Source organism: Rattus norvegicus, chromosome 11, assembly GCF_036323735.1.
Source record: "Rattus norvegicus strain BN/NHsdMcwi chromosome 11, GRCr8, whole genome shotgun sequence".
Classification (NCBI taxonomy): domain Eukaryota; kingdom Metazoa; phylum Chordata; class Mammalia; order Rodentia; family Muridae; genus Rattus; species Rattus norvegicus.
Window position 1 is genome coordinate 43,664,684 of NC_086029.1, and position 13,366 is coordinate 43,678,049.

Genomic DNA, 13,366 nt, shown 5'->3' on the forward strand with positions numbered 1-13,366 from the left:
GTAATAACTTACCTCATCAGAACTGCCAAATGGAAACTGACCGTGGAGTGAACTGTCCCAACTGTCAGGCTGACAGCATGGTGCCTGTTGTGGAGAAGACCCTTATTTCTGTTTTGTTTTTTTGTTGGTTTTTGTTGTTGTTTAATTATTTTTTTTAAAGCACAATGCATTGAAGCATCCCTCTTTAGTCCTTCAACCCTTGAGCACAATAGCCAGCAACACTACATCTTTGTTTACGAGAACCTTATGCAACTCTATCTGCTCCAATCTCGTTCCTCTCTGTGGCCTTGTGAGGCACTTCAGGGATGGGCCTGGCATGGTAGCAGGAGATGGGATGCCGGTTATTCCTGGTAGGATGAACAAAGGGTGAGCCACACATGTGATGGCTCACGGTGCTGCAGACCCAGACTCCTCCTCTCCTCTTGCTCTACTTATGGCTTCTCACCCAGGTCAGCTTCTCACCCAGGTCAGCTCCGAGCCCAGGTCAGCTTCTCACCCAGGTCAGCTCCAAGCCCAAGGTGCAGGTGCCATGGAGACCAGAGGTGTCAGGGTCAGACTTCCCTGGAATTGGAGTCCCAGGTGGCTGTGAACCACTAGACATGCGCTCTGAGAATAATCCTCCCTGACCCTTCTGCCCATGGACAGGAGCTCTGGAATCCATCTTACCCTCTCTGAAAGGGTGCCCGCTAGCTTCTGGATAAGGAGTCACAAGGCTGAGACTCAATGTTACAGTAGCCTAAGCAAGTGGCAGTTAACTGTAAGCTGGATGGCACATTCACTGCAGCAGAGTGACCAAGGGACAAGGCTGTCCTGCGACAGAAGTCTGGTTAGGCACTAGCAGTTGGATGGCTTAAAGGAGTTTAAGTGGTATCAAAATTTATCACCAGCATTCTTGATCACAGAGAGATATTCAAATTGTGTCAAAAGACAGAGAGAGCCACAGCTGGTCGGTGCAAACATCGGCTACTTCAGAACCCAAAGATGTACCAGGTCAAAAAGAAAAGAAACACAAGATTTCATGTTAGATGGTGGTCTGCACTGTCAAGGTGATGTCTGCTGGGAGTCTCCCAGAGATTCACCAGTCATGTGATCCAGGTGAGACACCAGGTTGGTAAACACATTGTGGTCACCTGCAGTGGGCCCTTCTGTATGGGCTGTTATGGAGGGGCCACGTTCCCCTGAGCATCTGGCTCTCAGTGGGGTTTGCAGCAGAGGATAAGAGGGCTGTGCATTGTATGGAGGACCTCCCTGTCTGCTGTTTCTTCCCTCAGAATGAGAAGAGAGGCTTGGGATGGCGAGTCCTGCTGCTTACGTGAAGCAAGTGTCACTGTGAGGCCACAGGCCACATCTGGTGTCACGGATGTCAGTTTCTAATCAGTGTAGTTTCTAAAAGTTCTGCTGAGGTCACACGCCTTGACTCACTCTCCCATGTAATTCAAAGCATGAATCTTCTGCACACAAACTGTACATGGGCAAAGGCAGGTTCCCCAGATACAACTGGAGGCTCTAAGAGCAAACATCATGCAAGGCCAAAACATTCCCAGAAAAAACTTAAAATTATAATCAAAGTAAGGAGGAATAGATGCAAATTTGGTTTGTACAAAATCTGATCAAAGTAGCAGAGCTACAAAGCATGGTCAGCTACATCTGGCTTGGGGAAGTGGCCTTTCAGGGGCTCCCTCTAAGTAGCTTGGTGAAGTAGCTTAGGAGATTGAAGCTTCTGGGAGAATCTCAAGGTGTGGGGCTTAGTCCCATGGCTTCTCCCAGATGCCCAAGTCTCCCTCCAAGTGTGGACAGGGACATCTAGCTAGTTTTATACCTGAGGATGAAGCTGGGCAGAAAAAGCGGCTTGCTCTTGTCACAGATCTGGGGTGCTGGCTCCAGAGAATGGCTGCCTTCGAGCAGTCGGAACCTGTCGGGATCAGCTCCCCTTGCTCCTACAGCTCCTTTCAAGGCTGTACTGGGGACCTTGGGTGCTCAGGTGGGAGGGGCAGTGAGTGGGAAGGGCAGTGAGTGGGAGGGCAGTGGGACAGGAAGTCCAGTGCAGGGAACAGTACTGTGCTTGCTTCCCGTTACGGGGCACAGGAACAATTTCCTTTTCACTGAGCCAGCATCCTGGAGGCCAAGGTCAAGGGTAAGTGTGTCTCTAGGACACTTGTGGCTGCAGGGAGCAGCCTGGGGTGTGCCTCATTTGTTGGCAGATGTAGGTGTTGTAGGTGTATAGTTGCTTGGGGCGGGGGGGGGGGGGAATAGTGACTTTAAAAAGGGCCAGTGCACCAGTATGTCCTATGGATGATTACTGAGCTGAACACAGCCTCACAGATCTGTTGTCATCAGCCTGACTGTGTGGACGTGGCCCAGGGACAGCAGGGAGCTGAGCCTGGAGTTGTTGTAGCCATCCCCAGGCATAGCTGTCTGGGCCTGGATCACAACTCCTTATCCCAACCTGTCTTAGTGCAGAGGAGATTTGAATGGTTAACTCAAGAATCAAGATGCCAGATTAGCCTAGCTGGCCACCAACTTGAACCATAGGTGGCCTCTCCTCCTGGCAGATCAGGCCAGGGAGCACCAAGCAGGAGCCAGGCTTAGCCTTGAGAGCTAGCACAGTCAGATCTGCCAGTGGATTCACCCTATGCTGCAGTTCTCAACCTTCTTAATGCTGCGACCTCTTAATACAGTTCCTCATGTTGTGGTGACCCCCAACCATAACATTATTTCAGTGCTACTTCACACTGTGATTTTGCTGTCATGAATCGTAATGTGAACACGTGACATGCGAGACATCTGGTTTACAACCCCTGTGAAAGGGTGGTTCGACCTACAGGTTAAGACTCAGAATTCAAGACCAGCAGTTGTACTGTAGCTGTTGGTTTCAAGCAGGCGCCTAAAGAGCTGTCCTCCTGTGGTTTATTGGCTCTTCTGGACTTCAATAGAGTGACTTCCCTCTGGAAGAAACAACCCCTTGTTCTGTCTGGTTTGACAGCTTCAGTAATGACTGATTCTTAGGAACAGCAGCGTACTGGGAAAAGTACTGGGAATAAACTAATTACTTAAAAAAAAAAAAAGACTCAGAATTCAACACCCATTCACAGCAGGAATGACAGGTCTGCAGCTAGCGGCCTCTAGTGGCCATGATGGTCAAGCTCCATATAGTTATGGGTATCTCGTGACAGAGGAAACTGAGATCCCCTCCAACACTGCACACACAAGATAAGGGAACTAGGGAAGACATGGCTCTAATGAACTATGATGCACCAACGAGGAAGTCCTTACATGTGACACAGTTGTCCTAAAATGAGGATGATTCACACATTTTCTTTTTTATTTATTGAGTTCTAAAACTACCAACAACTTATTTCAAAAATTCAAACAAAAGGAAAACCAGGGAAATAGAAATCTCCACATCTTTGATAGTGTTTTATAGTATTATGATTATTTTGCCCAAGGATGGTGGGCTGTGGTTCTGACAGCCGCATCAAGTGCTGGCATCACCTGGGTCGCCACTTTATGTCTTTTACCCCATGAAAATGTCTTTTCAAAGCCGTGTTGTCAGCCCACGGGGAGTTTAGACAGGAGTCATCGTCATTCTCTTCCAGTTTCTGGAAATAAACACGCCTTACTCAGGGCAGCACTTGAGGAAACAACTCAGGCCACTTCCTGCCGCCCAACCTGAACCCTGCCAGCAGTGGGACCCCCACCCTGTGGCCTAACGCTGGTGACAGCCTTGGAGAGCCAGAGAGCCCTTCCCCAGCACTGCATAGGCTGGATGGCACGGGGCCCCCGCCCGTGGGTGAGCACCGGATGCACGATGTGGCCCAGATCTGCTGCCACCCCTGCTGCCCAATGGCTACCTTGAGCTCCTCCTGCCTTCTGTGATAGAACAGCATCAGCTGCTTGTGCTCCTCACTGCTGATGAGCGGCTCCCTGGCGGGTGCACCCTGCCCTCTCTGCAAAGGCAAAGGCAGAGTCAACCAGGGCTGAGCCATCGTTTTGCAGAGACACTGGAGAGCAGCAGGGTTACTCTGCAGCTGCCTCTGCTCACAGCTTAGATGGCAGATGCTAAGCCAATGTGGGGTCATGGGCATGAGCCCTGCTGGGTTCTGGGCTCTGGGCTCCTAGTGGATGCCATCTCTGTCATGGTCCAGTGCAGACAGGACGACACTCAGAGCCATAACTCAGAAGACAGAAATCTTCAGGCCTTTTTCCTCAAATTAGTGGTTCAGGAATGTACCCTTGGATGAATGGCTTCCCTCACCTCCCATCAGACGGCAGCAGCCTGAAAAGCCTTAAACCAGTGTGGGCTGCATTCTCAGAATGAGGACATTTCTGTGCGTAGACCTGACTTTAGGTTGAAACAACATAGAAAGGAAATTTCTACTTCAAACTGGGGTGAACAAGGCAAAGTCCACACGGGGTCAGAGGACACACACAGTACTGAGGACACGTGAAGCAGAGGCGCTCACCTGCTGAATCTTGACAATGATTTTGGTTTTCTCATTTTTCCCCACATAGTCAGAAAGCTTCTTTGTTCTTCGCAGCTCCTTGGCAGCCCACCACAGCTGTGCCTCCGACTCCTGAATGACTTCAAGCGCTGCCTGTGGTAAGCCGCAGGAAGTGGCTTGAGGAGGAAAGCCATCCGCATCCCACCCCAGCACCAGAGCCTGGCTGCAGGCCCTGTAAGTCTCCCCACGCTGCCCCACACCTGAGTTCCTGACAGATCTTCTTTATTTTCAAACTCCATTCGGATAGGATCGTATGGCGGCAGCCCCATGGGGTAAACAATCATTACTGCACCTCGAAGCTGGTCCAAGGCATCTTTCACCATCTCCATGGTAACAAAGACTCCAGCTTCCACTTGTTTCTGAAAGTGGGTCAGGCATCACTATCAATTCAACCCCCCACCTCACCTCTGCACCCACCCCCGTCAGGTTCTCCTGTAAGGGCCCTGGTGGTCAGAGAAGGAATCAGAGAGGTGCTGCTCTCTGGGTGACTACTGTCCACTTTGGGGCTGAGCTGAGGACACTGTGGTCCAGGCAGACTGTGAGTGGCACCAGAGAAGCCTGCAGTGCTCAGGGCAGACAGCTGGGAGGAGAGAGTGAAGAGGTGGTGAGAGGCAGCTTCAGGACAGGTACTGCCCTGGGCAGGTGGGGGAGAAGGGGCAGGCAGAGCCTCAGTGTTAGGCAAAGGGTGACAATCTCCAAGGTGCAGGGACTACACTGGGAGCCTATCTTGCACTGAGCACAGTATGGACTGAGTTGGAGGGAAATCAGTCAGGAGGCTCTCAAGAGGACAGATGGAGGTCTATGAAAAGAACATAGCTAAAGTTTGTCCTGTTCCCTCGTACACAGAAGCCTGTGGGGTCACCAAGTGCTTGGATGGGGCAGTGCCTACAGGCACGTCTATGCTTGTACCATGCTATGCACCATGTGTTTGCCTGGTGCTTACAGAGGTCGTCACTGGACCCTCTGGGACTTGCGTTGAAGACCACTGTGAGTTGAGAGCCACGTGGGTGCTCTGAGCAGCAAGTGCTTTTAGCCACAGCCACCTGATGAGACAGATCTTCATGGGTAGGGCAGGCTGCCTGGGTCTCGGGGTTCTCACCTCAGCATCCTGTGTGCACCACCCGGCTTCCCTGCTGCCTACAAGAAGCTCCTCTTCATTAAACCCGTGTGCATCAGCAGCTTAGGTCATGGTCACTGGACACAGTCCCTGCCTAGCAAGGCGGAGAGGGGCTGGGGTCTTTATGCAGGGTGACTGGCTCACTGGGTGTTCTCTAGCTGGGGGATCTGAAACAAATGCAGGAGCTGAAGGGTGTGGCTCCTAACTGGGTCCCTGGGGCTGGACCTGAACTGATCTCCTGCTGGTACTGAGCAGGTTTTAAACAGCACCGGGGTGAGGGGTGGGAATGAGAGGAGGTGTTTCAGGAGTAGATGGTACAGGACCAGAAGATGACAGGCATGTGGATGACACAGGGAAGGAAGCTCTGAGGGTGACGCAGGATTATAGTCTATGAATTGTGTAAGTAACACTGTGGTCCTATGAACAGGAACCTACAGGGGATGCCCATTCTGAGGTACAGAATGCAGAGCAAAGGGTGAGGCTAGCGGAACTCTGTTCTAGAATCCTGACTGTCCCAATGGGGTGAAGGACTGTGGTCTGAGGTGAAGGATTCTGAGAGGACACGGGCTCTGAAGCCATGACCGACACTCTCCTCAGAGGCTCTTTGCTCAAATGTCTCTCCAAAACAGCAGGACTGAGGCTCTGGCGAGACTCCAGACCTCACCTCAACAGGCGGCTTTGCAGGAGCTCCTCGCAGACTGGGCAAGGCACATGGGGTGCATGCCTGTAATCCCAGCACTCAGAAGCTGATGCAGGAGGATTGCTATGGGTTCAAGGTCTGTTTGGGCCACGTAGCTGAGTATTAGGCTGGCAAAGGCTACATAGGAAGAGTTCAAATGTAATAAATTGAAAAAATATGTAGGCTAAGAGCTTGGAGAATGTTCAGAAGAACACTTTGTGGGGTAAATCTAGAAGCATGGGAGGACTGAGTTATGCCAAGACGCGCTCATGTGGGCATGTGGGTGGCAACGACTGTCACCCAACAGATAAATGTGACAAGTGAAAATACCAAAGATGTGTGTGTGTGTGTGCGTGCGTGCGTGCATGCGTGCGTGCGTGCGTGTGTGTGTGTGTGTGTGTGTGTGTGTGTGTGTGTGGTGTGTGCTATAGCACATTTTGGGGGTAGTGTGAGAGAACAATTTGTGGGAATTGGTTCTCTTACTACCAGGTGGGTCCTGAAATCAAACCCAGGTCTCTTGAACTTACGCCATCAGGCCCAGACGGCAGCAAGTGCTCTACCCACCCAGCCAGCTCTCCAGCCCCCAGGTGCTAAGACATGCCTGAATCCTCTTCATCCAGGGGCACATTATCTGCCCTTCAATGGTGGTATCTCCCTTCTGTGAGATGGGTCTTCTGTAAGCTGGAGATGATTACCACTGCTTTGTAGCAAACGTCTCTGTCAGCCCTGCATCTACAGCTCGGCTAGGACCTTCCCAGCTTAGCTTTCTAAATTCTTCAACACACAGAAAACTCAGTTCAGGTCGGGCTGCACACTGCACACCGCCCACATTCGCACAAGACAACGGAAACCTTTGTTTGCTTGGCAGGCACTGGCAGGGCTGGGTAACTGTCATCGTCAGGGAGGGAAAGCCAGGGCCCTCCGCAAACACCCTTGTTTGCTGTGCCACTGGAAGGCAGAGAAAGAAAGTAAAATGCAGAAGCCAAGGCAACAAAAAGGTGGGGAGGAGAGGAGAGGAGCAGGGACTGGTGCCGCCGATCGACAGCTAACTGACCCATCCTCTAGATCAGCCACTTCAAAGACAAGCTGACAGAAGTGCGTCCTGCGGAGAAGCTGACCTTAGACACCATCGCTTTGGCTTCTTCTACCGTCTTCTTTAAAACCTGCTTCATTTTCTCATTTGGAGCTACAAAAATAAAAAAAAAAGGGCAGTTGTCAAACACACAGCCTCTTTAAAAACTCATAATGTCCTCAAACTGGCCTGCCTGAGCCAGGGGGCTCGAGACATGGGTGTTCCAGTCTGGATTTAACCCACGGACATAGAGAACCCAGGTAGGGATCCCACAGCAAGGGGCGAGGCCTGCAGTGTCTTCTCCGCTGCTTGGCACAGGCTACAAAAGCAGGCCAGGGAAGTCGCTGAGCGGGCAGGGCAGCAAACCGAGCTCAAAGACTCTTAGGCCTCTTGAGCTACAAAGCTGCGACTCATCTCTGTCAGGATCTCAAAAGCAGACATGGCAGGAGCTGACTGGCTGGCTGCATGCTGTAGAACTTTGTGTGCTCATGCATGAGGTATGCTTGTCTGTCTGAGTTACGGCTGCCCTGTGCACCCAGGCTGTCCCAGTCTTCTTGTCCTAAGCTCCTGAGTGCTGGGATTATGCCTGTTTCCTCCTGACCCACAAAACTTTCCTTCACCCGACAATTGTCCAAATGTAGTATGGAGCACCAAATCATAACTTCCAAGCCTAAAACTGAGCACAGTGGAGACAAAGTCCCCACGTCTAGGGAGAAGGTTACAGTACCAGTCGGTCCATTTCTGGCCTACAGAAATGGCAAATTTGAATGGCACTTCATTAGGAGCAAGCAGACAGCGGGGTCCTCCCCTTGGCTCATCCTGGGCTGGGGTTTTAGCACAGGTGTTTCACAGTGCACTATTTCCCAGGTCTTCAGAGAAATGATGAAATTGCATGAGTGCGTGTGGGTGTGCATGTGTGTGACGATGCACACACGTGAACAGCGGGGAGTTAGCTCTCTCCATCCATCAAGGAATCTAGGGGCCAGACTCATCATTAGCACGCTTAACCTGCAGAGCCGTCCTGCTGGCCCGCATCTCTTAACCTAAAGCATTGCTTTCGGGTTTGCTGTGTTGTATGGGAGCCAAGGCAGAAGAGAGAGCTGGTTACCGTGCCCGTTCCTCCGTCCAATGTCGTCCTTCGTAAAAACAGACCCCCCGCTGGGCACACACTTCTCCCCCCACTCATCCTTTAGTTTCAGCTCTTCAATCTGCTCGTCAGTCAGTCCTTGCATGTTAGGGGGGAGAAACACACCGTGCTCTGCCAGCTCCTCTATCTCTGAAAAACAAGGGAAGGAAGGGCAGACCGTCTTCAACTGTAATCACGAACTAGACCCACAGACGTGCACACTCCTGGCTCAGGTCTGGCCCCTCTAGCTCACGATTTTAACACTCATATAGCACGAGCATGTGTCAGAGCTTTCCTCATCCTAGACAAAGCCACCGAGTCCTCCTCAGTCTGTCAACGTAGCCGTGAGCTTCAGATCCCCCTCCCCTGTCCCCAAGTCTATGCTCTAAGCCACTGCTCAGGCATTACCAGATCAACACTCAAGACCAAGCCCGTTCACACAGCTTTACCAACTTTTCAGGGAAAGTCTCAGATAGCCCCACTTAATGTACCTGTGTGAAGGGGGCAAGACAACTGCTCAAATGTCCTCTCCCTAGTGTGCAACTCTGTGATCTGAGGCTTGCTGAGAGCTCTGGCTAATATTTTATGAGACCCTTCCAAGAAGGCTCACTTGGTAAAGTGCTTGCTGTGTAAGCGTGAGGTGCTGACTTGAATCCCAGAACCCATGTAAGAAGGCCAGGTATGGTGGAGTGCACTTAAAACCTTTGCACTGGGGGTGGGAGTCCATATGGGAAGGTACAGACCTGGGAAACCCTGGGGATTGATTGCTGGTCAGCCTGCTTTGCTTAGGCCAACGAGATATCCTGTCTCAAAAAAAACCACGGTCACACAACACCCAAGTTACCCACCCCCCCCCCCACCACACACCCCTAACCCCAAACTCACTCATAAAACTTTCTATGACACTTCATAAAATCACTAGGAAGGATTTAAGGCAGCTTTCCAGGTTGGTTTTGTCAACCTGGCACGAATCTATACATGGCCTGGGAGTGGGAACCTCAACTGTGAACCTTCTCCCTCAGATGCCGACAGGCAGGTTGTAGGGCATACGTCTGAGTAACAACTAATGAGCACACTGCAGGCTTTGCCACCAGATGGGCAGACGGTCTGCAGAGGCAATGTCTAAGCAGACCTGAGGGGCAAGCAGGTCAACTGCTTTCCTTCAGGATCTCTGCTTCAGCTTTCTGCCTCATGTTCCCTCATGGACTAAAACTGCCAGAAAGAAAAAACCCTTTCTTCCCCAAGTTGTGTTTAGCCATGGTGTTGTTTGCTTTTCTTTCTTCTTCACAGCTACAGAGAGCTACTGAAGACAGAATTGGTATCAGGATCACGACCTATTATGCTAGGCCTGATCGTGTTGTTTGGGGACCACTGTGTGTTTGGAACTTTGGGCTGGAAAAGCCACTGAGCGCTCAGCACTTACTGGGCTGTTGGAGGAGCTCGAAGGCAGAGTGCAGAGAGCAGGGCAGACGATGCAGGTTTGCTTGTGAGGTGCAGAGGGAAACCAAGACTGCCTGGGTCAGTCCTGTGCTATTTCTGTATTAAGTATCTCCAAATGCCTTTCATCCCAGCACCTGGGAGGTAGAGGCCTCTGAGTTTGAGGCCAGCTTGGTCTACAGAGTAAGTTTCAGTCAAGGCTACATGGAGAAACCCTGTCTGGAACCAACCAACCACCCACCCTGTGGTTCTGGTCAGTCATCGAGAACTCAGCTGTGACTAATAAGAGACCAGAACCACTGAAGTGAAACCTTTGCCAGGGCTGAGATCAGCTGTGACTAAGAAAATACCAACATCACTGAAGCCAAGAGTCCTCTGGGATCCGCTTCCTCAGGGTCAGCGGACAGAAGCTGTTGTATAGAAGGGGCCAAAGCTAGGTCTCATGCCTGCAGTCAAACTTGGCAATGTGTATGAACTGGTTTTGAGGGCATGCAGAGTCATGGAGAAGGTGGGCCCAGGAAGAGGCCAGGAGATGCTCTCTGTGAAGGTGATACTTTAGTTTCAGGGAAACCCTAGGATTGAAAGGATCCTGGAGAGGCCGAGGCTTGGCATCATGAGGTGGGGTGAGACCCTGAAGAGAGGCCAAGAGGCAATTGATGCTACGGGTAAAGGTGAAGTCTGTGGCATTCCAGCATTTTGGCAATGCCAGTACCATGGGACGACAGCCAAGGACAGCAGCAGCTGTGGCCAGAGCCAGCCTCAGCCTATGAGATGTGTTCTGTGGGCTCTGGGTGGCAGAACAGAGGGGAGCCCAGATCATGAGTCCCATACGTCTGACACCGAGCTTCACTGTGTTGTGCATCGGTTTTCATTTGAATGCAACTGTGCTCTGGGTGTTATTTTTATAGGAGCCCAGTTATGAATATTATGGAGAGGTTTGAACTCTGAAAGAGACTGAACTTTTAAAGTGAATTTTTAAAAGCCTGTGGAACTTCTGACAGTTGAAATTGGTTTTATATTGAGATATTAATATTAATTAGGTCTTGGGGATAAACAAAAAGGGGAGGGTTGTGGTTTAATGGTGATGTATTGATGTTGACAAGGAAGCGTTCTGGTTAGCTTTTTTGGACCTGGCATGAACGGAGACATCTAGGAAGAAGGAACCTTGGTTGAGAAAATGTCTACACCAGCTTGCTCCAGACTTACAGGCATTTCTCAATGACAGTAATGGAAGGACCTGGCACCCTCTGGGTGTTACCACCCCTGGGCAAGTGGTCCTGGGTAGTGTGAGAAAGCAGGCTGAGCAAGTCACGAGGAGCAGGCCAGGGAGCGGTGCTCCTCATGGTATCTGCTTCAATGCCTACCTCTGTGCTTCTGCCCAGCATCCATTCATGATGGGCCGACCACAACTGTATGATGAAATAAACCCCTTTCTCTCCACGCTGCATTTTGTCAATGTTTTATCACAGCAATAGAAAACCTAAGCCTACCCCTCAAAACTGAGGGGTTTCACTTCATGCTCAGTCTTCAAAAGCATGGTTTGGTACTTTTCCTATCTCCTAAGTGTTTAAACCTACACTGGGCTTTTGAGGCTGGCTACACTGCCTCTCTTTCTCCTTTCTTCCTTCCCTTCCTGTGAGGAAGACACCGAGTGTTTCTCGAATGGGAAGATAGCATATGACCCGCGGCCATACAATACTACAGGGTAAATGATGTAAGGGGATGTTTGCTTACAGCCTCTCTCCATTTCGAGACTAAGGGACTTGGGAGACAAGGGGCTGGTGTGTCCCACCCTCATCTTCCGAAGGCAGACCACATCAGTGCCTGTCTGAGTGCCGGCTGGCAATGGTAACAGTATATCTGTAGGTTCAAAACTCACCCACGCAATTCTTACATGCTGCGCCACACTTTCAATTTATGATGTCAAAGACCCGGAGGTGTTTTTTCCCCCTAAATGTTTTACTTTTAATATGTCACTTAATATTGAGCCTTCTTTGAAAGCAGTTAAGTTTAATTAAAAAACATATAACGGGTCTTAAGGCGTTCTCTATAATGTAAAAAAAAAATAATACGTGTTTCCTAGGAAACAGAAAACAACACCAAGGTTCTCCCAGTGAGAACTTTTAATGGGCGGTTTCAGAGCCAGGAGACTCAAGGGCCAGGGCTCTTAACGTCTCAAACAAGGCATTCACTTTTGTAAACCCCCTTCCCTGCAGCTACCACTCCACTCTCATCCTTGCCAACTCCCACTGTTGCGCTGGATCACTCTGCTCGGTCACGCGGCCTCTCGACCCAGTTCGTTCGCACTTCCGGGAAGCCCAAATCCTGTCTCGGCCGTACTTGGCTTACCCGCCGCTCTCCTCTGAGTCGAGTGGCAGACTTGCCTGGGTTTCTCCAGTTGTTGGTTTTTCATCCCGGGTCAACCCTGATGCTCCTTTCCCACCCCAGGCTACTGCAAATCTTCCCGAATCCTCACAGCCCCGAGCTCTCCCACCACGTCCGCCGTCCTCCCGTTCCGCACCTGTGCAGAGCCGGTGCACCTTCAGCCGCCCGTTGTAGACGCGGGTCACCTGAGCCGTGAGCTCTTCCAGCTCGGTGCTCCCGGGCGCCTGCAGCAAGAACTGGCTCTCATCGCCTCTCTTCACGTGTAGCACCACCATGGCTGCGCCAGAGGCGCCGCCGAGGCGGCAGGGCTGCAGGCAGGGAACACGAGGCCCGAACAGAGTAGGCCTGACCCGCACCGCCCTGAGACTAACCGCTGCTTCGATGCGGAACCCCGGAACGCGGGCTCACGCGTCCGCCGGGTGGGGTAAGGAAAACGACGCACGCTCGCGGAAGTGACTGTTGCCAAGGGCAACAGTCAAACCCTGAGCCCGCGCCCAGCTAGAAGGCTCGCCTGGGAAGCCAGAGGCGCTGTAGAGCAGGTTGTCCGGTCCGCCGAGGCAGGAGTCTCGGTGCACGCTCCTCGCTACCGGAAGTAGCTGTTGCCCGGGCAACCGAAACCCAAACTAAGCAGCTATAGGCCTGTACGGACCGTCCAGGGGTCTCGGGAGATGAGCTGGAGGAGCATGGTAGCTCCTGGGTTGAGAATGAGTGGAAGGTGGGCACTACGGGAGCATAGCCGCCGCGAAACTGGTTTCGCACAGGCACCGATGGCTTCCGGAAATGCCTACGGTCTCCGGAAATAAGAAAGTGGGGAGCTCTGCTGCTGCGCACAGCTGATTTAGTCTCACTGCGGTCTACCGCCGGTCCCTGGACTGTCCTGCCAAGTCTGGCTCCCCACAATCTCAGAAAGGGCAAGCGAGAGCTGCGCTGTTCTTTCAGGGAGTTCAGACACACTTAAGGATCCCATTTTAGTGTTACAAAGAGGAAACAAATGGTCTGAGGAAATTCAAATGGAGGAGTAAAGAAAATTAACCAAATTAAAGAAAAT

The 13,366-nt window shown here is 51.4% G+C and overlaps 1 protein-coding gene and 1 non-coding gene across 3 annotated transcripts; one reads left to right on the top strand and one right to left on the bottom strand.

Moving 5' to 3' along the window:
* Positions 1–2,827: 2,827 nt before the first annotated feature.
* LOC120095736 (small nucleolar RNA SNORA2/SNORA34 family) lies at positions 2,828–2,960 on the top strand. The gene has a single exon (XR_005491529.1). It is a non-coding gene; the product is annotated as a small nucleolar RNA SNORA2/SNORA34 family (small nucleolar RNA).
* A 352-nt stretch (positions 2,961–3,312) lies between these two features.
* Cfap298 (cilia and flagella associated protein 298) lies at positions 3,313–13,366 on the bottom strand. 2 transcript variants are annotated; one of them, NM_001008288.1, is made up of 7 exons: positions 12,455–12,699; positions 8,479–8,646; positions 7,417–7,484; positions 4,703–4,861; positions 4,464–4,595; positions 3,852–3,947; positions 3,313–3,599 (listed from the first exon to the last, which is right to left on the bottom strand). In NM_001008288.1, the coding sequence occupies exons 1-7, from the start codon at positions 12,591–12,593 to the stop codon at positions 3,489–3,491; spliced, it is 873 nt and encodes a 290-aa protein (NP_001008289.1). In that variant the 5' UTR covers positions 12,594–12,699; the 3' UTR covers positions 3,313–3,488. The 2 variants fall into 2 exon arrangements, with proteins under 2 accessions (NP_001008289.1, XP_063126500.1); XM_063270430.1 differs by having other exon boundaries at positions 3,313–3,947; positions 12,455–13,366.

Bases quoted from the DNA above. Each gene is read 5' to 3' on its own strand.
- Cfap298 (XM_063270430.1), bottom strand. From the start codon at position 12,593: ATGGTGGTGCTACACGTGAAGAGAGGCGATGAGAGCCAGTTCTTGCTG. The intron at 8,647-12,454 runs GTGCGGAACGGG...CTTGTTTTTCAG, and splicing joins GGTGCACCGGCTCTGCACAG to AGATAGAGGAGCTGGCAGAG. The intron at 7,485-8,478 runs GTAACCAGCTCT...TTATTTTTGTAG, and splicing joins TGGACGGAGGAACGGGCACG to CTCCAAATGAGAAAATGAAG.